Source organism: Capricornis sumatraensis, chromosome 17 (assembly GCF_032405125.1).
Source record: "Capricornis sumatraensis isolate serow.1 chromosome 17, serow.2, whole genome shotgun sequence".
Classification (NCBI taxonomy): Eukaryota; Metazoa; Chordata; class Mammalia; order Artiodactyla; family Bovidae; genus Capricornis; species Capricornis sumatraensis.
In genome coordinates this window covers 62,993,147-63,019,652 of record NC_091085.1, presented here as the reverse complement: position 1 = coordinate 63,019,652, position 26,506 = coordinate 62,993,147, and the positions used below count along the sequence as shown (strand labels likewise).

Genomic DNA, 26,506 nt, shown 5'->3' with positions numbered 1-26,506 from the left:
CATCGGAGAAGGCAATGGAAACCCACTCCAGTACTCTTGCTTGGAAAATCCTATGGGCGGAGGAGCCTGGTAGGGTGCAGTCCGTGGGGTCATGAAGAGTCGGACATGACTAAGTGACTTCACTTTCACTTTTCACTTTCATGCATTGGAGAAGGAAATGGCACCCCACTCAAGTGTTCTTGCCTGGAGAATCCCAGGGACAGGGGAGCCTGGTAGGCTGCCATCTCTGGGATCACACAGAGTCAGACACAACTGAAGCTACTTAGCAGCAGCAGCAGAGGAATATATGGTCTGGGTCTGCCTTTGATGGAATGCACAGGGTATTAAGCCTGAGACAGTGATTTAGATGCACCGACTTATTGACGGTATACTTTTAGAAGAAAAGGAGTGAGGAAGGAAGCTAGGGCAGCACAGAACACTAAGGCAAGGTGTGGTTTCAGCTGGAATCTAGCCTTAGCCTGATCCCACAGGGAGCTCTGGGTGTGAATAGCATTGCCTTGCTGCAAGGGAGATGGTTGTTTGTACTCCTAAGCCAGTCGTTGGCTGTGGGATGCCCTGCCACCCCTCAAGGGTGGACATAACCTTCTTGGAAGGGGTGCTCATGAGATATTTGCAGCGAACCCACTCACCATCTAAGATCTGACCAAGAGCTCTCACTACAGCTACCAAAGGACTGATTGGTGGTCCCTGCTCAGCCCCTAACTCACCAAGTGTCCTTGAGTGTACTGCTGGTCCCCCCCTCTGGACCCCAGCTTCTCCTGGGTAAAGTTCCAAAAACTGGCTTAGCTCTGCCAAGTTCTGGCTCTGCGGTCTAGCAGCACAGTCACTGCCCCCGGTCTGCAGTCTCTGTTTCTGTAACCCAGGAGGAGAGATGGGGCCCCTCGGATAGTTTCAACAGTGTAAGGCGAGATGTCTGACAGCTTCCCCCACTGAAGCTCTTTATCTCACTTCTCTGCTGTGTTATTTTAAAACTAACATGCCCAGACCTCAGGAGCTCACTGCCTGCAAGATTTGTGGCTTGTCTGTTCTGTCCTCTCTACAGATTTTAGCGGCAGCGTACTCTCTGCTTGTTATGAATTTTCTACCAAACCTCAGCCCCAGGAAGTGGGGATAGGTGTGTCATGTGTGTCTGTAGGAACACAAAGTCCAGACCGCACCACACTCTCAGATGCTGCCCCCATTGCCACCTCCACCTCTGTGGTTCCAGCTAGTGTCCAGCTGGTTGTCCCAGGAGGACAGGGAGACATCAATTCACTCCTGGGCTTCTGAGAGAGAAGAGCCAGGACCCAGCAGGGAATGCCCCAGCGCAAGGAGGGTCTCCAGGGACACTCAGGGGCTCCCCTGAGCTCCCTGTTCTTCCCTTTCCAAGAATCCTGTCTAGGGCTGTTTGGGAAAAGAGGATGAGAATCAGCAGTGAGGCTCGAGAACAGTGTGATCACTCGCTGGTAAAAAGTGCCGCCCCATGCCGGAAACTAAGTGCTGAGCACGCACTATGCCATTTCATCCTCAAGGCCATCCCGTGAGGGGCCGACAAGTTGTGATTTCACCAGAGAGGGGAAGAGACTTGCCCAGGGAGAGTGCCTAGGCAGAGTCAGTGTGAGGATCCTGGCACCGTGCACGGGCAGCCCTCCCCAAACAAGCAGCTCGCCCGCTCTGTGCCATCTTGTTTCCTGCAGGCACAGATGCCACCTCCCTCTACTTAAGACTTCTCTCTCGGGTCACTTTCACCCAACACGAGAGTTTCTTATGTACCTGCCCCATGACTTCCTCTGAAACTGTGAGCTCCCTGAGGGAAAGAATCGTGTCTGGATCATCTTGAAATGACCCTCCACCAGAAGTAAAGTGATGCTTAGCAGATGAGTGAAATAAATCAGTGAATATATGAATAGCTAATGAAGAAATACACGAATGCATGCATAAACAATAAATGAATCATTGCACCTAAAGGAATATATTGGAGGAATCAGACAGCTTATGAATATATTTTAAGAGTCAGTCTGCCAGGCTGGGTCACTTCTTCTTATTCTGAAACCCCGCCAGTACAACACTCTCAGAGCTCACCTGTGTCCTCAGTTTCCCACCTCACTCTAGCTAGCTGCTCCCAGAAGGTCCAGTCTGCTGGCTTTCAACACCATCTACATGCTACCATCATTCAAGGGTGTTTACCCAGCACTGATGTCTTCTCTGAACTCCAGTCTCATGCACCCAATTGCCCACCTGCCGTTGCCACATAGGCTGTCTAATCAGCATCTCAGAGTTGACGTGTCCGGAACTGAGCTCTGGGGCGCCCTTACAGAACACCCCTGGCCTGCAGCTGTCCCCACCCAGCTGTCCACAGCGTCATCCTCCTCGTGGCTCAGACCAAAACCCTTGGAGTCGCCCAGAAGCAGACTTGGTTGTGTGCATGCGTGCTCAGTCGTGTCCTACTTGATTCCAGCTTCAATATGTGTCCGGAATCCAACAGCTTCTCACCACTACCGCATTGATAACACTGATCCTGGCTCTCATCTCCTCTCATGTGGGTTGTTGCAATAATCTCCCCACAGGTCTTCCTGCATTTATCCCAGCTCCCTGGTCATCCTTGCTTAGCAAGCTGCTAGAGAGATCCTTTAAAACCTAAGTCAGATTATATCGCTTTTCTGCTTAGAACCCTCCAATGGCAAGTCACCTCAGAGAAAAAGCCAAGTCCTAGCAATAGCCCAGCAGACCATGATCTGAGGCCTCCTCACCCCTTACCCATGTTCCCTTTGCTCACTCACTTCCAGCCTCAGTGCGGGTAGTGTATTGCAATCTCAGGGTCTTGGCAATGGCTGTGCCCTCTGCCCATTTTGATCTTTTCCAGGCTCACTCCCTCATCATCTTCAAGTCTTGCTCAAATGTCCCCTTCTCCATGAAATTTTCTGTTTTAAAACCACAGCCCTCTCCTGGTAGTAGCATTTCTGGTTTCCCTTATTCTGCTCCATTTTTTTTTTTTTAATAGCTCTCATTGTCTTCAAATACTCTCCAAAGTTACCACTTCTTTCTGCTTATTTTCTACGCTCCTCCTCCCTCTGCCCATGCCAGGAGAATGCAAACTCTACCAGGCAGAGATTTTTTTCTGTCTTATTCTCTGTGTGTGTGTCCAGTGCCTAGAACATGCCTTATACATAGTAGGTGCTCAGTAAATATTTGTTGAATCAGTGGCTGGATGAAGAAAAAGGAAACAGTCCCAGACAGCACCTCTGGGACATTTTTACTCTCTCAGCTGTTGAACAAAGGCTCCTCCTGCTCCAGGCTGAAGGTTTCCTATTAGGCTGAGGACTTCTGCCCTCTTCTCAGCAGATCTTGCTTGCTTGGTGCTTTCTCTAGCAGTAGGCATAATGATTCCCTAAAGGGACTCACCTAGCACAGTCACTCCCAGGGCAAGAATCTCTAATCAGCAATTCACCCTCCCTGGAGCAATGCAAACCCTGTTTGCAGTTTCAGCTGATGGAAAGGTCTTGAAGGTGCCCTGGGCCAGAGCAAGAGGTGTTTGCCTTGCCCATGGTGACACAGCCTGGTAGAACCAAGGTTTGAACCCAGGTCAGTAGAGCTGCAGGACCTCTGCACTTGCCCAGCATCACCAAGTAACCCTCTACAATGTGTTCAAGTGAGAAACAACATTTTGGAATTCAGCCAGTTCCCAAGTTTGGGGCGCCTGCATTTCAGACAGACCCCAAGAAACCAATCCAATCCCCCTCTCAGCACTTTGAACCCTCACTAGGCAAGTAGGCAATTGACAGGCCAGCCTGTGAAAGGAGAAGTGATAGGGTAGACTAGGGCTGGATTGGGGGGCAGCAGGGGGCTGTGCTCTGTGATGAGAGTTCAAAACCCAGACAGGTTGGGGGCCTGACCTGCTCAGCTGAGCTGGGTAAGAAGTGCTGAGCTGATTTTTCTCCATATGGTTCTTTCATCTTTTGACCTGAACTTGGGAACTGGATAATTTTAGATGTACAGCAGGGTTTACCATGCACACATACACACGTTCACACACTCTCAGCCCTGAGAACTGAACTAAACCATTCTCATCAATTACCCGAGGACAGAGAGTGCTAGAGGGCTGGACTTGGACTCAGGATCAAGTCCAAATCCTTTGTCAAGTCTGCAACCTGGCTACTCAAAGTGTGGTCCATGGAGCAATAGCATCACCTGGGGATCTTGATAGAATGCAGATGCTGAATCAGTAGGTCTGTGCTAGGGCCTGAGCTTCGACATTTCTAGCAAATTCACATGCACAGGAAGGCGTGAGAAGCAGCTGTCCCCATGGCCCTGAAGACTCTAGCCCTGTCTGCCTCCTGATCTCAGATCCTGTATTGTTTCTGCTCTCCCACATTCACTGCAGCATTATTTACAGTAGCCAAGGCATTGAACCAACCTAAGTTTCCATCACCAGATGAATGGATAAAGACAATGTTACATATATCATATCTATTAATATATCTAATAGATAAAATGGAATTCATTCATAAAAAGGAAGGGAGCCCTGCCATTTGCAACAACACGGATATACCTTGAGGGCATTATGCTAAGTGAAATAAGTCATCCTCAACTCTTCCGTCCTCCACCCCAGCTATCTCTTCCAACTTACAGCTTCCTCTGCAGTTCTGTGAAGTCCGTTGCTGTGGCTCGGTACTTGGCCTTTGCACCTGACCAATTCCCATGCATCTTTTAGGAAACTTTCCACAGCCATCTCCCCAGGCTGGATTAGGTGCTCTCTCTGTGGTCCTCTGAGCTTCTCTCCATTGGAGAATTACCACATTGTAATCCCCAACTGAGGAATCAATGTTCCTCTTCCAGGTTGGAAACTCCTTGAGGACGCAAATAAGTCTTAGTTACTTTGGAGTCCTTAAAATCTAATACCAAGTAGGTGTTCAGTAAACAGCTGCTGAATAAGTGAATGAAATGATGAGGGAAATGCCAGCCTCATAAAGCTTCTTTGCTTTCTCATTCAGTTCCTGAAGCTGAGCGTTGTGGCCTAGGCATCCAAGTGGTGTCTCCCACAGTGGTTCTCTGGAATCCCTGGTCTTCCCCTAAGCTCCTGTGCTTTTTTTCCAACTGCGAGATCAAAACTCAAAAGAGTCACAGCTCCTGCAAATTATCCCCAATGAGGCTTAATTAACCTTGAAAGGGACTTGGTACCAAGACCTCAGGCCAGAATAGTAACAGGATCCAGACCAAAGAAGGAGCCAAGGCACAAATTAGCCAAATCCATCTTGCCCAGGAGCTAGCTTAGCCCCATGATAAGCCTCAGGCTCTCTGGTGGATGAGCTGAGGGTCTTGCACCGTCCTTCTCTACTGAAACAAGGAGGCGGTAGGTTTCTGGCTCAGTGCAGAGACAAGGGCAGGTCATTCACAACTCTGGAGGCAAATATAGAACAAGAACCTGGGCATGAACCTTGGATGGGAAGCAACTGCCTTTGCCTCCCCAGGTCTCAGTGTCTTCATCTGAGTAATGGGGATAAGTTCATCAAACTGAGCACCTTACCAAGAGCCTGTCACCATCCACTGAGACACTGGATTTGCAAGTGTTCTACACCCTGCGAGAAGCTATTGATGGGCCGGGGAAAATAAGTGTCAAGGATGTCCTAAATCTAATGGCCAAATGCCATTTCTATTTGTGGAATATAAGATGCAAGCCAAACCTTAAGATACATCTACTTCTCCAAACCCATGAAGCAAATCCCTGTCTTACAGGAAAACTACTAAGATTCACCTTGTGCCCCCACTTATCATCTCCTTATGTTTTCAGAGTGTTTTCCAGATTGCTCTCCTTTTTATCTCAGCTGATTCTCATAAACAAGCAGGGCAGCTGGTGCTCTTGCCATTTACCGTTTCTGGGTCTCAGTTTCTCTGTCTGTATAGTGGGCGTTCAGAAAACTAAGATCATGGCATCCGGTCCCATCACTTTATGGCAAATAGATGGGGAAACAATGGAAACAGAGACAGACTTTATTTTCTTGGGCTCCCAAATCACTGCAGATGGTGACTGTGGCCACGAAATTAAAAGATGCCTGCTCCTTAGAAGAAAAGCTGTGACCAACCTAGACAGCATATTAAACAGTAGAGACATTACTTTGCCAACAAAGGTCCATCTAGTCAAAGCTGTGGTTTTTCCAGTAGTCGTGTATGGATGTGAGAGTTGGACTGTGAAGAAAGCTGAGCGCCAAAGAATTGTTGCCTTTGAACTGTGTTGTTGGAGAAGACTCTTGAGAGTCCCTTGGACTTCAAGGAGATCCAATCAGTCAATCCTAAAGGAAATCAGTCCTGAATATTCATTGGAAGGACTCATGCTGAAGCTGAATTCCAATATTTTGGCCACCTGATGCAAAGAACTGACTCACTGGAAAAGACCCTGATGCTAGGAAAGATTGAAGGCAGGAGGAGAAGGGGACGACAGAGGATGAGATGATTGGATGGCATCACTGACTCGATGAACATGAGTTTGAGCAAGCTCTGGGATTTGGTGATAGACAGAGAAGCCTGGTGTGCTGCAGTCCATGGGGTCGCAAAGAGTCAGACATGACTGAGCAGCTGAACTGAACTGAGAGTGGGCATGGCCATGCTTGCTCCTGGGTTTCTTTGGAAGCTTAAATGAGACAATGCATGAGAAAAGCTTAGCTTGGCATCTGGTACAGAGTAGGTGCTTGATAAATGCCTGCTGTAATTATGATCAAAGGATGTGGAAAAGGGATTTCCCTGTTGGTCCAGTGGTTGAAAGTCCATCTTACAATGCAGGGTGTGTGAGCCAGGGGAACTAAGATCCCACATTCCAAGTGGCAACTAAGTGTGTGTGCCGCAATTATAGAAGCCTGTGTGCCACAACGAAGACCTGATGCAGCCAAATAAACAAAGGACATGAAAAGAGCACTGGACTAGGAGTCAAAAGGCCACATAGTTCAACCCAGAGTTCTAACATCTGTCTCCATGTGCTCCTTGTTTCTTGGGACCTCAGTTTCCTCATTCTGCACAGAGAAAAGTAGAGGCCGGGATTCTCACTTCCCTCCAGCATTGTTTGTGTCTGATTCCCCAAATAGTGTTTAACTCAAACTAGCACTCGAGGCTCCCAACCAGGCTGAGTGAGCACTTTGGTGGAGTCACAAGCTTTGATGGGGGAGGCAGCTCAGGAGATTTTTGCAGAAAGTTCAGCCCTCTTATCTGAGGCTGAGAATCTGCTGGTTGCCATGACTACGGATAGCCACATCTAAGCTCTAGGTCGCTGATTAGCAGGAACCTGAGCAGGGAGGCCTTGAGGAATTCAGCACTCACGGCTCCCTCCCTCCTTCTGTGAAGCGGAGTGCACCAGCCCTTGACTTCACTGTTTTAGCTGTCCCCTGAAGATCTCACCTTCTTTTAAGTATTTTTTTTAAATGCAACATCAAAGGGCCGTGTGGTAAAAAACAAGGCAGCTGCCAGTACTCCTCAGCAACGATGGAACACAGGATTTTTCTTAAAGCCCTGCAAGGATGTAAAGCTGGAAGCAAGGAAGGAAGATGGGTGGGGCCAAGGGGGTGGGGGTGCCATGGCTGAGGTCTGAGTCCTCTGAAGTGCTTTGTGGCCTCAGATGGGTCCTTCTCCCTGGACCTCTGCTTATTTATACGTGAGGAGAAGTTGCATCTGATCTATGGTTCTCACATGAGATCAGACATCAGAATTTATTTGTAAATTCCTTCCTTCCTTCATTCAACAAATGTTTCTTGAGCAGGAAGGCACGCAATGCCATGCACTAGATCCTTAGGGACCCAGTGGTGAGAAGAGACTAGTTGCCACTCTCAGGAAGCTCACATTCTAATCCAGAAGACAGTTACCAAATAAACTTGGAAAATGGTCATTTCAGATATTCATAGTAATGAGTACTCTGGAGGAGGGAAGGTACAACAAGACTGTGATGGAGGCAGGTGACAAGAAGAGCATGATTGCTTAGAGAAGTCAGGGAGGGCTTCCCTGAGGAGGTGACATTTGAGTGAAAGGAAGGAGCTGGAAGAACAGCATACCAGGCGGAGGGAACAGAAAGAGCAAAGGCCCTGCTTAAGGGACCTGTTCCACATGAAGAGTAGCAAAAAGGCCATGTGGCCGGAGCAGAGTAAGGGAGAGATGGAGGGGTAGAAAATGGGGTCTAGAGTAGGACAGCACTGGAGAAGGAAATGGCAACCAGCTCCAGTGTTCTTGCCTGGAGAATCCCAGGGATGGCGGAGCCTGGTGGGCTGCCGTCCATGGGGTTGCACAGAGTCAGACACGGCCGAAGCGACTTAGCAGCAGCAGCAGCAGCAGAGTAGGACAGAGACCAAATCAATCAGAGCTTTTTAATCCCGATGATCATTTTGGATTTATTGACCCAGTAGAAGACAGAATTACCTGGGATGTTTCTTTAAGATACAGGTTCCCACTTTTCATCCTTGGACAGTCTGATTTATTATGGCTATGATGGGACCTAGGAATCTGTATTTTCAAAAGCTCCTTGGGGGCCTCTGAAACTGTGCCAAGTTTAGCAAAGCCTGGACTACATGCTCCCTGAGTCTCTTTCAGTTTGAAAAAAGCTAAGAGGCAAAGTGTTAGAACACATTGAAAAAATCTTTAATTTTATATGCGGAAGGAATCCTTTCTTCTTTCCCTCACCACTCCCTGTCAACCTGATAGAATTAATTCTATTCTTTGTTTTGTAATCCCTTGTGAAGTACCCAACACCAGGAATGGGAGACCAATGCTATTGGGAAAAAAAAAAAATGCTACCATGTCAGGGAGTGTCAAGTTATAAACTGTAGCAACTCCATTATACCTCTACTCATCTAACCATTGTCAGGGATTCCCCATCCCTAATTCTGAACAAAGCTGCTGGCAGCAATGGATGAGGCATTGTCCCTGCCCTTAGCCTCGTCCCCCAGTGCCTGGCAATAGCATCCCCCAACTTTCCCCACACTGGAGATAACCCATGCCTCTATTAGCACAAGTCACTGATACCTTCTGCCCAATGCCAGCACTATTTGTCATTCACTGCCAAACTCATCGCATCAACTCTCAGTTTCTGCCTAGGATAAGGTTGCCTCAGGCACATATTTGTGTCTTGGTTTCCTGTAATGCTCCAGAAAGCCCCAAATTGCATTCTTGTATGTGTGTCCAACTCAAGACTCTCTTCGGCAATACACATCCATTGATAAGCACACTGATCATTTTTCTGTGAAAAAATGGGAAATATGAGGAATAATAGAAAAGGCATTGATTGAGCCATCTGAGTAGACAGAGATATTGGCTGCGTTATTTCCACCAACTTTTACCATGAAGGGATTAGCTCAAGGCATCTCAAAAAGCTCTTTATAATTTTTTGAAGCAGATGAATGTTCTCTTTAGTCAATGCCTTTGCCCTTTCATTTATTCCTTGAACAAATGTTGCTGATTGTTTATCCCACATTTAACCAGCAGCCGAGGATGCTAGTTCTGCTTTCAAACTATAGCAGAATCTAATCACATCTCATCACCTCCGCTGCTGCCACCCTGCTCTGGGCCTGCTCTATTGCAATGGTCTCCCTGTCTCTGTCCTTCCCTCCCTTCCTTTGAGTGTCCTGAGCTCAGGGAGTGAACCTTCTGAGCATCACCCATCTCAGCCACAGGGAAACCAAAGTTTTTCCCATGACCTATAAAGACCTCATCTCTGATCTCTCCTCTTATCACTCTTACCCCTGCTTGCTGTTTCTTGAGTATGCCAAGTGTCTTTGAACTTGATATTCCTTCTGCCTGGAACATACTGCTTACAGATATGTGTGTAGAAGTTACATATTGCTGAGCAACAAACTACCCCAAATGTTTGTGACTTGGAACAACAATTAGCAGTGAAGTTTTGCAGCTTCCTTGAGTTAGAAGTTTGGCTGGTGACTGGGTTACTACCTCTCAGACATTAGCCATGGCTGCTGTCTCATCTGATAGCTTGCTGGGGCTGCAGGACTCACTTCCAAGGTGGTTCACTCACTCGGCTGGTTGTGCTGGCTGTTGGCAGGAAGTCTCGGTTCTTTGTCACATGGATGTCTCCAAAGGGCTGCTTGAGTGTCCTCACTACATGGCGGCCAACTTCCCTCAAAGTGATCAATCCAAGAGGAAGAAGCAGAAGTTACCTTCATGACTTAGTCTTGAAAGTCACACATCACTTTTACTTCATTTGGTTCATTCAACTTGAGTCACGAGCCCATCCAGTACCCTAGGGGAGGGAAATTGGGCTCCCTAATTGATGATATGAATGTCAAAAATTTGTGAACACATTTTAAAGCCAACACAAACTACAAGGTTAGTCCCTGATCCTTCAAGTCTCCACCCTGTTACTTCCTAAGAAAGGCTCTCCATGATTATTTTGCTGTTGTTGTTGTTAAGTCATGTCTGAATCTTCTGTGACACGTTGTACTGTAGCCTGCCAGGTTCCTCTGTCCATGGGATTTCCCAGGCAAGAATACTGGAGCAAGTTGCCATTTCCTATGCCAGGGGATCTTCCCAAACCAGGGATTGAACCCACATCTCCTGCTTTGGCAAGCAGACTCTTTACCAATGAGCCACCAGGGAAGTTCCCTCCATGATTACCCAGTATGAAATAACAGTCACCCCTCTCACTTTTCTAGGCCCTTTACACTGATTTATTCTCTATATAATTTATTACTGATGAATAAGCCATATTATTACTTGCTTGTGCACTTATTACCTGCTTTTCCATGTATAATCCAAACTCCATGATCTCTGGGAGCACCTGTGTCTTGTTCGCTACATCCCCACACTTAAAACTGGCCCGGAGACACTGCAGGCACCCAGGGAATCAGAGCTGATGAATTTTAGGTTAGCCTCAGCTAGGACAAGAATGGCAAGAGGCAAACCTTGCTGGAGGCTGGGCAGAAATTGCAAGCTTTGAGTTGTCTGAAAAGAGCCAGGACAGCATTCCACACAGATAGACCAGAGGGAACAAAGACATAGAAATGGAACCCTCATCATGGGGGAAAAGTGGAGTTCTGGAAGCATGAAATTGACAGTGAGAGGGCTGGGTAGACCCCACTAGAATCTCCATCTTTCCTGGGCTTGAAGCATCCCCTAGCTCTGCTTCTACAGATACACTGATAAGCGGCTGACGGAGATGGATGTGTTTTGCTGCCCTCCCTTCAATATTGACCAGGCTCGGCCTGCGCTCCTGGCAGCCCCAAGGAGCAGGGGGGCTCATCAGATGCATTTCTCCTGAGCCATAAAGCCAATCTTGATGCGGTGGCTGCAGAAGCTCGGTGCAGGAGAGATGCTAGTGCCTTCGATCAGTGCTTGACCTGGGATCTGCAGGCAGGCAGGCGGGGAGTGCAGCAAGCGTGCTGGCTGGATGTTGCTAGACCCACCTGTGGCTCTCAGACTCCTGACTCTTCCTGGTTAGGAGCCAGGAGATTTGAGGGACAGCCCCTTCAGAGACTAAGTAACTAGGCAATTGCTTTTCCTTCTCTGGGACTCAGAGAAGGAGGTGGGACACAGGTCATCTTCCTGTGCAGTTTGGACCTCATCTCAGAGGCAGAGGGGAGAACTTCAGGCCTTCATTGGAACTGCTGTCCCAAATGGGTGAGCTCACACCTGCTAAGGACACCAGATAGGAGGCTTGGTTCACAGAGAAGTAAAGGAAAATGGAAATGACATATTTTAGGCCTTTCCCGTTTGCTTATATTATCTTATTTTATCTTCACTACAACTCAATGATATATGGACTGATATTATCCTCTATTTTATAGCTGAGTAAATTGCAACTCAGAGAGATTGAGCGACTAATCCAAGGTTCTATAGTTACTAAATGGTGAAGATAGTGTTTGAATTAAGGTATCTCTGTGCCACACACAGATAAGATAGAAAAATGGGATAGAAATGGCAAAAGAGAGTTTGAACTAATCGTAGCTCAGTCGGTAAAGAGTCTGCCTGCCATGCAGGAGACCTGGGTTCGATCCTTATTTTTGGGGGGGCTTCCCTGGTGGCTCAGAGGTTAAAGCGCCTGCCTCCAATATGGGAGACCCGGGTTCGATCCCTGGGTTGGGAAGATCCCCTGGAGAAGGAAATGGTAACCCACTCCAGTATTCGTGCCTGGAAAATCCCATGGACAGAGAAGCCTGGTAGGCTACAGTCCATTGGGTCGCAAAGAGTCGGACGGGACTTCACTTTCACTTTCACTTTTGCTTTTGGCCTCCGAAAACGTCTTGAGGAAGGAAGTAAAATGCTGATTCCCAGCCCCTCCCTGTGATTAAGTCAGGATAGCCTAAAGCCCCTAAACCTCAGTGGCTTAACCTAACTAAGGCTTATTTCTGTCCTGCAAAGTCTGATGTGATCCAGGCATCTCTCTTCCCATCCAGTAGCTTCACTGTTTGGAAGGTGTGGCCTCGAAAGTCTCTGTGACAGAGGGAAAGAGAGAGCTGAAGATGGCACACAGATCTGACTGCCTCACCCCCACGCGGAGACCATTGACCCCTGATGATCATTATGACCCCAGCTTAACTCCAAGGGAAGTCAGACATCTGTGCATGCTTGATGAACATTAAGAATCTCCGTCATATCCTAATGCTTTTGCCTCCTTCTTTCTTCCTCTATAGGACAGAACCCCAGAGCAGCCCCATGGTCTCAGCTCAGGATGGACCCTCAGAAAAGCTGAGCCAGCATTTGGCCTCCAAGGTCTTGGGCACCAACAGCTGGGACAGAGGCAAAGCCTGCCAGGAGCCCAGTCCCACCAGAGCACGCAGGTGAGACTCTGCCCCCATCCCCCTCTCTGATCTAACACGGAAGTTCAAGTTGAGGCTGAAAAAACGAAGTTTATTTCTCCGACCACTCTTCCCCTCTGTCTCTTGCAAGTTCCTCTTTGAGATCCTTAAATCAAATCAAAACCCATTTGAGAATTAGTTGGAAGCTATGAGTACTAAGAACACCCTCCTAATTCTCTGTACCATTTCAGAGGATTCGTAGACTCCCGAGGCTAGTGAACAGGTGTCTAAGTAGTTACATATTTACCCCCTGTGATTTTCATTTTTAATCTGCTAAGAGTGAGTCTCTTGAAGATATAGCTATATGATTTTTGTTGACTGGCAATGCAGAGACATTAACATGTATTCTAATTACTTATATCGTTTTTTTCCTACTAACTGTAAATACCAGATTCTTAAATGGAATTAATTATGGCAGCATTTTTTGATGTTTTATAAAGAGTTAAGTAACTTCCAAAAGATCAGCCACACAAACAAGTTTGAGAAAGCAGCTGGTTTTGTGGGAAAGCTCTCAGGACAGTAATCACACAGGCCTCGATTCATATCCCCCTCAGACACTTCCTAACTGTGCAGCCTTGAGCAAGGCAGTTCAGCTTTCTGAGCCTGATTTTCTTTGACTGTAGAATGAGACAGTAAAAATCATAACACCCTCAAAGTGCTTTTGTTAGTATCAAAGTATATAAAACATTTGGTGCATAGTAAGTGGATATACAGTAGCTGTGTTATTACTAATAATGACAATAATATTCTTATTAATATTCTCTTTTCCCAGTGAGGTTCAGCAGGGTTGGCCTATTTCAATTCTCAAGCAGTTTTTCATCCAGAACCATATCTTTTTGCCGTGGGATGGATACTGCTTTAAAAAAAAATCCCTGGAGCCTGCCCCAATTATAAAAGGAGATAGCTTGACTTCATTTAACTGCAGCCTGAGCATTTGAATTTAATTGAACAGGAAATAATTATTCCTGAGGAGTGGAGGTTTTTGAGGTTCTGTGAAGCGATATGAGATACGTATCTCGTTACATTAGACCTTGGCAAATATACTTTTAATAATCAGCTGCTACTTAACCTACCTTTTGCCTCCCATTTAATTTCCAGCAGGAACTACAGACACGATGTACTGGGGAGGGAGGATGCTGAACTGCCGATTAATTATTTAAAAACTGATTTATTTACCAAGGTGAGCCATTTGCAAATTCAATAATAAATCTATTAAGGAGCAGTTAACCTCTATAACTCTGTTTTAAATAATCAATTGATGTTTGGGTAACGTAGAGCATCTGTCTCATTAGGTCAGCATTGGCTCCTTATTTGAGGCATTTAACCTGAAGTGCAACCAAATCAGCCATGAGGTGGTGATTAGGTATTCACTGAGGGTCCTTCACCCTCCCAGGAACTGGATCATCTCTCAGCTACAACAGCACCAGTTGGCGGCTCGGGGAACCCTGGGTCCTCTAACGCCTTGTTCTGTGTTCTCCTCAGTGCCTCCTGCAGCAAAGACTTGACGCCCCTACCTTCCTCCAGGGGGAAGAAAAAGAAGAAGAAAGCTACGCGGAAGAAGAGGAGGAGGTGAGGGCTCCTGAAGATGGGGGAAGGGACAGAAGGGTTCTTGAGCTAGGCAGTGACTCCTCTGGGATTCAGATCCCCTCTTTGCCTCTCAACTTGCTGTGTGACCTTGGGCAAGTCACTTCACTTCTCTGAGCCTGTTTCCATTTCTAAAAAATGGTAGAAATACCTACCTCTTGGGGTTTTGTGAGTATTAGACAAGAAAGTTGACGTGGAAGCAGCTGCCACAGCGTCTGGCACACAGTAAATGATAGTTAATGTGAAGCATGACCGTGATCATTAGTATTTACTTCTTTATGTATTTTTGGAGAACTCACTTTATGTAAGTGCCATGCCAGGCGCTTTGATCTCATATAGTTATAGCTGTTTTTCTTGTGATGAGAAATCTTAAGGTCTAATCTTTTAGCAACTTTCAAATACACAGTGTTGACTCCAGTCATCATGACTCCTTTCTCTCATAGTTATTATCCCCATTTTAGAGATGAGAAAATAAAGGCTCAAAGAGGAGGTGACAGAACCTACAGACGCTTGATTCTAGGCTCCTCAGCTGCTTCTACCACTACAAAAATGCCAAAGATAATGGACTTTATATTTTTTTCCAGCTATTGACTCTTTTGTACCATATGGATTTTTTTCTATACACAACCCTTTTAGTTTTTGTGCATTTAAAATTGTTTTCAGGCTTTCTTCTAGGCTGTGAATCCCTACACTAAAAGCAGGTTCAGTGTTCCAGACCCCAAGGGGTGGTCAGAGAGATGGTTCTTACATGGCCTCAGTTCAGTCGCTCAGTCGTGTCCAACTCTTTGCAACCCCATGGACTGCAGCACGCCAGGCCTCCCTGTCCATCATCAACTCCCGGAGCTTGCTCAAACTCATGTCCATCGAGTCGCTGATGCCATCCAACCATCTCGTCCTCTATCATCCCCTTCTCCTCCTGCCTTTAATCTTTCCCAGCATTGGGGTCTTTTCCAATGAGTCAGTTCTTCATATCAGGTGGCCAAACTATTGGAGTTTCAGTTTGAGCATTAGTCCTTTCAATGAATATTCAGGACTGATTTCCTTTAGGATTGACTGGCTTGATCTTGCAATCCATGGGACTCTCAAGAGTCTTCTCCAACACCACAGTTCAAAAGCACCAATTCTTCGGCGCTCAGCTTTCTTTATGGTCCAACTCTCACATCCATACATGACTATTGTGAAAACCACAGTTTTGACTAGATGGACCTTTGTTGGCAAAGTAATATCTCTGCTTTTTAATATGTTGTCTAGGTTGGTCACAGCTTTTCTTCCAAGGTGCAAGCCTCTTTTAATTTTATGGCTGCAGTCACCATCTGCAATGATTTTGGAGCCCAAGAAAATAAAATCTGTCACTGTTTCCTTTGTTTCCCCATCTATTTGCCATGAAGTAATGGGATTGGATGCATGATCTTAGTTTTTTGAATGTTTATTTTTAAGCCAGTTTTTCTTTTCTCCTCTTTTACTTTCATCAAGAGGTTCCTTAGAGGGGCAAGTTCAAAAACCTCAGTTCAGTTCAGCTCAGTCGCTCAGTTGTGTCCGACTCTTTGCGACCCCAAGAATCACAGCGCGCCAGGCCTCCCTGTCCATCACCAACTCCCAGAGTTCACTCAGATTCACGTCCATCAAATCAGTGATGCCGTCCAGCCATCTCATCCTCTGTCGTCCCCTTCTCCTCCTGCCCCCAATCCCTCCCAGCATCAGAGTCTTTTCCAATGAGTCAACTCTTCACATGAAGTGGCCAAAGTCCTGGAGTTTCAGCTTTAGCATCATTCCTTCCAAAGAAATCCCAGGGCTGATCTCCTTCAGAATGGACTGGTTGGATCTCCTTGCAGTCCAAGGGACTCTCAAGAGTCTTCTCCAACACCACACTTCAAAAGCATCAATTCTTTGGCGCTCAGCTTTCTTCACAGTCCAACTCTCACATCCATACATGACTACTGGAAAAACCATAGCCTTGACTAGACGAACCTTTGTTCTCAAAGTAATGTCTCTGCTTTTCAATATGCTATCTAGGTTGGTCATAACTTTCCTTCCAAAGAGCAAGCGTCTTTTAATTTCATGGCTGCAATCACCATCTGCAGTGATTTTGGAATCCCAAAAAATAAAGTCTGACACTATTTCCACTGTTTCCCCATCTATTTCCCATGAAGTGATGGGACCGGATGCCATGATCTTCGTTTTCTGAATGTTGAGGTTTAGGCCAACCTTTTCACTCTCCACTTTCACTTTCATTAAGAGGCTTTTTAGTTCCTCTTCACTTTCTGCCCTAATGGTGGTGTCATCTGCATATCTGAGGTTATTGATATTTCTCCTGGCAATCTTGATTCCAGCTTGTGTTTCTTCTAGCCCAGCATTTCTCATGATGTACTCTGCATATAAGTTTAATAAGCAGCCTTGACACTCCTTTTCCTATTTGGAACCAGTCTGTTGTTACATGTCCAGTTCTAACTGCTGCTTCCTGACCTGCATATAGGTTTCTCAAGAGGCAGGTCAGGTGGTCTGGTATTCCCATCTCTTTCAGAATTGTCCACAGTTTATTGTGATCCACACAGTCCAAGGCTTTGGCATAGTCAATAAAGCAGAAATAGATGTTTTTCTCGAACTCTCTTGCTTTTTCCATGATCCAGAGGATGTTGGCAATTTGATCTCTGGTTCCTCTGCCTTTTCTAAAACCAGCTTGAACAGCAATACGTTTCACGTATTGTTGAAGCCTGGCTTGGAGAATTTTGAGCATTACTTTACTAGCATGTGAGATGAGTACAATTCTGCAGTAGTTTGAGCATTCTTTTGCATTGCCTTTCTTTGGGATTGGAATAAAAACTGACCTTTTCCAGTCCTGTGGCCATTGCTGAGTTTTCCAAATTTGCTGGCATATTGAGTGCAGCACTTTCACAGCATCATCTTTCAGGATTTGAAACAGCTCAGCTGGAATTCCATCACCTCCACTAGCTTTGTTCGTAGCAATGCTTTCCAAGGCCCACTTGACTTCACATTCCAGGATGTCTGGCTCTAGATGAGTGATCACACCATCATGAATATCTGGGTCATGAAGATCTTTTTTGTACAGTTCTTCTGTGTATTCTTGCCACCTCTTCTTAATATCTTCTGCTTCTGTTAGGTCCAGACCATTTCTGTCCTTTATCGAGCCCATCTTTGTATGAAATGTTCCCTTGGTATCTCTAATTTTCTTGAAGAGATCTCTAGTCTTTCCCCTTCTGTTGTTTTCCTCTATTTCTTTGCATTGATCACTGAAGAAGGCTTTCTTTTCTCTTCTTGCTATTCTCTAGAACTCTGCATTCAGATGCTTACATCTTTCCTTTTCTCCTTTGCTTTTTGCCTGTCTTCTTTTCACAGCTATTTGTAAGGCCTCCCCAGACAGCCATTTTGCTTTTTTGCATTTCTTTTCCATGGGGTTGGTCTTGATCCCTGTCTCCTGTACAATGTCACGAACCTCATTCCATAGTTCATCAGGCATTCTATCTATCAGATCTAGGCCCTTAAATCTATTTCTCACTTCCACTGTATAATCATAAGGGATTTGATTTAGGTCATACCTGAATGGTCTAGCGGTTTTCCCTACTTTCTTCAATTTAAGTCTGAATTTGGTAATAAGGAGTTCATGATCTGAGCCAAAGTCAGCTCCTGGTCTTGTTTTTGTTGACTATAGAGCTTCTCCATCTTTGGCTGCAGAGAATATAATCAATCTGATTTCGATGTTGACCATCTGGTGATGTCCATGTGTAGAGTCTTCTCTTGTGTTGTTGGAAGAGGGTGTTTGCTAAAAAACCTCGGAGGCAGTATTTGAAGAAGCCTCCAGGGGGCGGCAGAGAGCAGACTCTGGATGCCTTGGGCCCCAACTCCATGTTTTCAGGGGCTCTGTTTCCTTCACCCCTACTTTAGCCTAGTTCTAAATGGTGAGGCCTAAAGAGGACCCAGAGGGTAATGTGAATGAAGACCTGAGTTCCAGCCATTCTATGGTGAGGGGTAGACTTGGGGTAAGTGGCCTGAGCTTCCTGATTTTAGGGATGGGCAGGAGAACACGTCAAAGAAGGAAGCCAAAAAAAAAAAGAAGGAAGCCACAGGGATTAGGCTTCATTCATTCATTCCTTCATCATTCAGTGTGTTTGGGGACAAGTGCTCGGATTCCCTACGTCAGATTGTCTTTCAACCCTGCGTCTCCACCTGCAGACACGTTTTATTTGACCTGCAAATTGTTTTTTGTCTTTTTAATTGATGGCCATTGTTTTAAAACCAGGAGATTTCATATGAAAATATGTTCTCTGACAGCTACTATTGAAAAGGCAAGTGCTCTGGAAGCCCAGGCCTGCATTCCTACCTGAGACCTTCAGCTAATCTGAAAAGAAGCCATCCTCCTAGGTCAGGTGCTCCCTGGCTTACCACAGGCCCCACCACTCCCTACCATCTACCCCCCAACCCGCTGCATCCATTTAAGCTGTCTGAGAGGCAGGTCTCTCTTGGCATTGAGTTTGCAACTCCAGATACATTTCAACCTTGATATTTTATCAGTGGGAGAATAGGAAACTTAGAGCAAGCAGTGACATGCCTGAGGTGTTCAGTTCAGTTCAGTTCAGTCGCTCAGTCATGTCCGACTCTTTGCGACCCCATGAATCACAGCACGCCAGGCCTCCCTCTCCATCACCATCTCCCGGAGTTCACTCAGACTCGCGTCCATCGAGTCAGTGATGCCATCCAGCCATCTCGTCCTCTGTCATCCCCTTCTCCTCCTGCCCCCAATCCCTCCCAGCATCAGAGTCTTTTCCAATGAGTCAACTCTTTGCATTAGGTGGCCAAAGTCCTGGAGTTTCAGCTTTAGCATCATTCCTTCCAAAGAAATCCCAGGGCTGATCTCCTTCAGAATGCACTGGTTGGATCTCCTTGCAGTCCAAGGGACTCTCAAGAGTCTTCTCCAACACCACACTTCAAAAGCATCAATCCTTCGGCGCTCAGGCTTCTTCACAGTCCAACTCTCACATCCATACATGACTACTGGAAAAACCATAGCCTTGACTAGTGGACCTTAGTCAGCAAAGTAATGTCTCTGTTTTTTAATATACTGTCTAGGTTTCTGACTTGTGAGTTAATGGGAGAGTCAAGTCACCTGAACCCCAGCCTAGAATCATAGTCATGATTCTAGGGCATCTGTTTCCTGGGTAACCCCTTTGTGGCAAGGACCCACGCTGAGAACATCCTGGCAAGATGTCCTGCAGAAGTTTGGTCTGACCAGGGAGACAACAGGGTGGGGCAGAGGAGAGGCCTTTAAAGCATACACAGTTTGGGGAAGGGCAGCAGACAAAAATAAATATTGTTGGCCGACCAGGAGGGCAGCTATGGGGTGATGCAGTGATTGAGAACAAAGCCCCCGGGATCAGAGAAGCTTCGATTTGAATTTCAGCTCACTCACTTCTTCGCTGTATTTAGGCAACTGTCTTTAGGCAAGTCACTTCACCTCTCTGAATCTCACTTACTTTGTCTGAAGAAGGAGGGTAGCAATTGTACCTACCTAAGAAGTATGTAGAAGGATTAAATGAAATAATACATATAAAACACACAGTAACATTTAAGACAAAGTATCATCCTTGATATGTGTTCCTGGAAGAGCTGAGGCTGTGTCTGGGAACTAGAGAAAGGACCGATCCTGGCCCTCAAAGCCTCCGTCTCAAGTGTGTCTTCTCTCCACGGCAGGTCCCCATCTTATAGCCCATCACCTGTCAAGAAGAAGAAGAAGAAGAGTTCCAAGAAACATAAGCGACACAGGTACTGCCCTTCCTCTTCTGCACGCAGGGATGCCTCAGGTGGGGTTGGGATGGGGGCAACAGTGGGCGGCACTGAAAGGTCACTTGGAAGCTTATCATTCCGTTAATGAAAAACACTCATCTGTGTATGGTCTTATCTGTAACTTGTGTAACTTGGGACTCGTGTTGCAAAGACCAGAAACCCACTAACACTAACTCAGGCCTGGGGAGAACTTGTTCTAAGGAGACCAGCCAGGTCTCAGTGAAGAGCTGGAACCGAAGCTAACACAACCCAAGCCCAACTCCATAGTGCACACAGGGGCACACAGACCCTGTACCCTGTTCCCGTCTCTTCCTGTCACAGGCCCAATCACAAGATACTGAATCTCTCTTGTTTGTTATTCTAAATTCCCACGGAGAGGCCTTTCTGATAGATCCAGCTGAGTCCTAGAGAATGGGATCATGTGAAACATTGCTTCAGGATTGCCCATGTTTTGGACATACGTGTAGACAACTGCTTGTGGACTAAGAGGCATTAGTGACTGAATGCACATTCCCAAGGGCTTCCCAGGTGGCTCAGTGGTAAAGAATCCACCTGCCAATGCAGGAGCCACAGAAGACTCAGGTTTGATTCCTGGGTCGGGAAGATTCCCTGGAGAAGGAATTGGCAACCCACTCCAGTATTCTTGCTTGGAAAATCCTATGAACAGAGGAGCCTGGTGGGCTACAGCCCATGGGATCTCAAAAGAGTCGGATACGACTGAGTGACTGAGTGTGCACACACACATTCCCAAAGGTGCTCACTATACACACGTGCATGTACACACACACACACACAAGTTTGTGTAGAAAAAGAAAAGACAGGAACGCTGTACGTGAGAGGTCTCAAATCTGTGGTTCATCGGCCAAGCTAACATTTTGCAATACAAAAAATTTTCCAGCACTTCTGTAAAACCAGAAGCTCCCTTCATTGGGCCGATCTTTCCACAGGCAGCCACCCGCTGGAACTGAGGACTTGCTGTGCGTTTAGATAGAGCCAGGGTGCCGCACCATCCCCACCTAACCTGCCTCCCCCATCTACACACATTTACGAAGCTCGTTTGACCCCTGGAGGGCAGAGGGTTTATCTTCGAAAGCTATTTGCTGTGGTTGACTGTGGATGACAGGGAAAGAGTGGTTTATATTTTATTTTTGCTTATCTGTATCTTCTAATTTTTCTACACCGGTGGTGGATTACTTGTGCAATTAAACAATCACAACAGAACAAAAGGTAAGAGGTCATTTGGGTTCCCCGCCCCGCCACATCTCACCCCCACGAGGCTTTTCCCAACCCAGGGGTGTGGTCAGCTTTCAGCCCTTGTTGCCAGAATGGCCTCTACTCAGTTTGGTCTCACAGATTATGTCCACCACCTGTCCAAACATGCCCACTGATGCTATCTGAGTTTGTGCTCAGTACACATGTGAAAGTGAAAGTCACTCAGTCGTGTCCGACTCTTTGCAACCCCATGGACTATACAGTCCATGGAATTCTCCAGGTCAGAGTACTGGAGTGGGTAGCCATTCCCTTCTCCAGGGGATCTTCCCAACCCAGGGATCAAACCCAGGTCTACCGCATTGCAGGCGGATTCTTCACCAACTGAGCCGCAAGGGAAGCCCTTGTTAACCTGGGGTTTGAAATTCCCAGTGTGGAGTCCTTTGTTGAGGTGAGGGCCTGCCCGTGACCACAGACTGCCAGCTTGTCACTTTCCTGTGCTGAGTGATCTGTCACAGTTTAGGGGTGGGATGGGAAGAGGGAGCATTTTTCTCTATGGATCTTGGGAACCAAGTGGCGTCTCACTCAAGGGCTTCTCATAGGAAAGCGACTTAGCCAGAGGATTAGAAACAGACTTTCTTTGGGGGGCTACAGTTGGCCCAGGGGTTGTCGGAAGTTTAGAGGGAAGGAAGACCATAAAATGGGACATTAGGAGCGGGAAATATGATCTGATTCTTCTCAAACCCTCGTCTACTGAGCATCACTCTAATCTTAGTCCATTTTCGCCAAGTTCTTGAAATGTTTGGTTAATGATGGCTAACTTTTTGGAACTGGAAGCTAAAGGCAGAGGATGCATTGAACTTTTTCTTCTCCTTCAATTAGCTAAGGTTTCAGGGTTTAAAAGAAAAATCTCTTATTCACACCTCTTTATTGAATACCCATTATATATCATGAATGAGGAGATTCTGGGCCCCAGGAACAAAGCAGTGACCAGAACCCAGTCCTTGCCCTCAAGTCGCTCACATTCTAGAGGGGACAATGGTAGTCATATTATGAAGAAGCCTGTGCCACAGTGAGGCTCAGCTCGGCAGCTCACTCGGGGCTTGTGGGAACAGAGAGGGGACCAAACCAGCCTGAGGGGACTGGAAAATGCTACAGGAGGTGACGTCCGAGAATGAGTTGGAGTTACACAAGTGAAGCTGTGTGGTCCTGGGCAACTTAATTCCTCTGTCTTTGTCAAAGGGCTCGCAGTAGTACTTTCCAGGTTTAGGGGGAAGACTGAATGAGATTGTGTGTGAGCGATGCTTAGTACAGAGCCGGGACCCCGGTAGGAGTTCCACATGTGGAAACTGGTTGTCCCTTGAAGATGTTGATGATGGTGAATCCACAGCTAGAGAGAGAAGGAACCAAAGTGAGGCTTGGGGAAAGGGAAGAGGCAGAGGGACTCTCTGTCCTGGCCTCCTCATGCAGCCTTTTCCAGAACGGGCTTACTGACAAATTTGGGTGAGGATTGAAACACCGATAATTCAAAAGGCAAGCCAAGGTTTCTCATATGATCTTCAAATCGAAAAGAGGAGGAGAGCTCACCAGATGTCCTGGTCCCCGTGTAGCCTGACCACAAGTGCACTGATAGGGAATCCCCTGGCAGTCCGGTGGTTATGACCGTGCTTTCACTGCAGGGGGCATGGGTTTGATCCCTGGTGAGGGAACAGCCCAGGAAAAAAAAAAAAAAAAGTTATAAATGTGCTGATACAACCATCCCAGGAAAAGAAACTCAGACTCACATTTATTTTCTTCCCCCACACCCTCTGTTCCTTTCTTCTCTCCTCCTTCCTCATCTCCCCTCCCTCCCTGTCTCTCCCCCTTCCGTCCTCTCTCTCTCTCTTCCTTTTTCTTCCCCCTCAATCAGGTCATTCTCCAAGAAGAGACGGCACAGGTAAGCATCTTGTTGCCTCTGGTTGCTTGCTCGGCTTTCTGCTTTCCTAGCCAAGTTTAGGTAGCGTCTAGGGCCCAGCTCTCAGCCTCCACCTCTGTGTTCACTCCCTCTTCATCTTCCTGGGCCTCGGTTTCCTCCAAAATGAAGGCCATGATCTGGTTTCCCTGAAAGGTCCAAGCCAACTTTCAACTCCCACTAGGCCATATGGCTGCTGCTAGGCCAGTGCCTACTGACCCTTCTCCCTGGGAAGTCTTACCTCCCTTTCCAGGGTCTGCTTGGCCACTGGTTGAAATCTGGGTTGGGGACTTCCCTTGGTGGTCCGGCAGTTAAGACTCCACTTTCTAATTCAGGAGTGTGTGCGTGTGTGCTTAGCTGTGTCTGACTCTTTTGTGACCCCATGGGCGGTAGCCCACCAGGCTCCTCTGTCCATAGGATTTCCCAGGCGGGAATACTGGAGTGAGTTGCCATTTTCTCCTCCAGTGGATCTTCCTGACCCAGGGATCGAACCTGCGTCTCTTGCGTTGGAAAGTGGATTCTTTAGCACTGCACCACCTGGGAAGCCCCCACGATGCAGGCAGTATGAGTTCAATACCTGAGTTCAATGTGAGCTCATTGAGAGTCAGGGAACTAAGATGTGCAGCATGGCCAAAAGAAAAAAGGAAATCTTGGGTTGGGAATGTAGAGAAGCTTCACCCCACCAAAGCCTTCCCAGATCCTAGCTAAGGGACAGAGGCCTAGTATTGCAAACATAGGGTGAGCACAAATAAAGCTGTAACCTGTGGGGTACTCGCTATAAATTAGATGCTATGCTAAGCCTTGTCCACTGCATGGGTATTTAATCTCTATACGTCCCCATCACAACCCTGTGCAGAGGATAGCTGTATTATTTCCAGGAGATGTGGCCAACATGTCCACAGACACACAGTCAGAGGAGGCAGGGCCAAAACTGCAACCCAAGTCTGCCTGACGGAGGATCAGGACAGCCTGCAGTGGCTTCCTAAATGACAGTAGCACAGCTGCAGCCACTGGCAGAGTGCAAAATCCTTTCATTCATTCAGTCAACAAGTAGACACTGATTACCAAGGTAATCTATTCACTTAGCCCAACAGCTTAAGCAATGACCCCATTTCAAGGGCAAGGAAACTGGGTCTTTGAGAGGACAGGTAACCTGCCCGATGTCACACAGCAACTCAGCAGCAGAGCCAGGAGGTGAACCTGGTCTTTCAGTGAGGACCTGGGATCTCCACTGCCCAGGCTGAGTCCCAGACACAGACATATATCCCACAGCTCATGTCAAGATGCGATTTCAGTTGGATGAAATCAAATTTCCCCTTCCAAGGACTTAGGCCAATGATGGGTTCCTGGTGACCCCCTGAAGCCAGTCTGACTTGAATTATCAAATAGCGTTTGCCTTTGGGGCCTCTATTTGATGATGCGGAGACCCTGAGTCATCATTGTCCATTCTGCCCACACCCCAGTACTCTGACTTTAAAAAAAAAAAAACTTGAATATTCATGAGCAGAACATTTCAGAATCTGCCAAACTTTAGGAGGCTTTAGAATATCTCCCTGGATTTTCCAGCCTTTTCTTTTAGAAAAGACTAGAACAGTAGTCAAGGGGATAGACGCTAGGGACCATTGATCTGGGGCCACATTCCAGCTCACCTGTATGATGCTGGTCAAGGTTCTCACCCAATCTGAGGCTTAGTTTCCACTTTCTGTAAAATCAATACTTATTAAACATGCCACAGGTTGTCTATACATGTTAGTTGCTTAGTTGTGTCCGACTCTTGCAACCCCATGGACTGTAACCCACCAGACTCCTCTGTCCATGGAATTCTCCAGGCAAGAATTCTGGAGTGGGTTACCATTTCCTTCTCCCGGGAATCTTCCCTACCCAGGGATCAAACCTGGGTCTCTTGCATTTCAGGCAGATTCTTTACCATCTGAGCCACCAGGGAAGTCATAGGTTGTAGGGAGAATGAAATGAGATTGTTGGCAAAAGTATTAGTGAGTGCTTCCCCATAATAAAGCCTCAAAACATGGCAAATATGATTGCCTTTACTACTGCTGTTACCATGAAGCCACCAAATCTGATCTCAGTGTCCTTTATTCCCTGTCCTCAGTCTATATAGGTGGGCTGGTTGCTCTGGTTTTAGAAACGATCCGCGTCCACTCCCAAACTGCCTGGATCTAGTGACCACCATGTGTTAAGCATTTTAACTACTTTATTTTTATCATTCGCTGGAATTTTGCATCTTTCAATTGATTGGCCATTTCTCATTCAGCTCCTCCAGCCCAAAAAGCAAAAGAAAGGAAGAGAAGAGGCACAAAAAACAGTATGTACATTCCACCTGCAACGTACTGGCAATTTGGGGAGGTGGGAGACTGACCTCGGAACAGCCAGAGGGTTAGAATTGCCGAAGACAGAAGGAACGGGAGATGGGGCCGGTGGGTGAGGAGGGACAGGAAGGGGAAGACCGAACAACAGAGCTGTGTGTAGGCCTGCAGCTGCGGGTTGGGCATGCATGGGTGTGCAAGATGGTGTTTGTTGTGTGTGTGTGCATGTGTGTCTCTGTGTGCATGAAAGTGAATGGTGTACATGTCTGTGCCCTTGTGTGTGAATTCAGTGTGCCTGTGTGTGCACTGTGTAACATTTGTACGTGGTACATATATGTATAGTGTGCACTTTGTAAATATCTGTATATTTTTCTATTGTGCAAACATTTGTGTGCAATGTGGGTGCCTAGTGTGTATGTGTGTGTGATATATGTCTGTGTTCACAAGAATGCACCACGTGTGCCCTTGCTTATATGAGCATGAACTTAAACAGCGTGCATATCCGTGCTCTATTTGTTACAGAGTGTTAGTTCCATGTCCTTGGTGTGTGCACTGCTTACTTATCTATGTGCATTACTCCTAGGGATTGTGTGTGTGTGTGTGTGGGGGGGGTTACCAGTACACAAGTGTGCTGTGTGTGCATGAGTGAGTAAGGGGGCTTGATCATGTGTGTGCACATACATGGGAGTTCCAGCTGTGGTCCCTGGGCTTAGAGCATGGAGATACTGGGGGAGCGCCTACCCCCAGCCTCGGTCCCCAGCTGGTCCTCGGTTTATAGCCAGTAGTAGAAATTCAAATCAGCCAGCACTGCCTGTAGAGTTCAGTTCCCAGTCAAATTAAAAGTAAATTTGGTTACAACCCACCTACTTTATACCCTTGCAAATGTT

General features: G+C 46.7%; 1 protein-coding gene across 1 annotated transcript in view; it reads left to right on the top strand.

The window, feature by feature from the left end:
- The window catches only part of SRRM4 (serine/arginine repetitive matrix 4), a 169,437-nt gene that overhangs the window by 115,366 nt on the left and 27,565 nt on the right, over positions 1-26,506 (top strand). Inside the window, exons 2-6 of the mRNA XM_068990317.1 lie at positions 12,591-12,737; positions 14,238-14,324; positions 20,043-20,114; positions 23,254-23,280; positions 25,568-25,618. Coding sequence (XP_068846418.1) covers positions 12,591-12,737; positions 14,238-14,324; positions 20,043-20,114; positions 23,254-23,280; positions 25,568-25,618 — 384 coding nt within the window. The remainder of the gene's footprint in view (positions 1-12,590; positions 12,738-14,237; positions 14,325-20,042; positions 20,115-23,253; positions 23,281-25,567; positions 25,619-26,506) is intronic.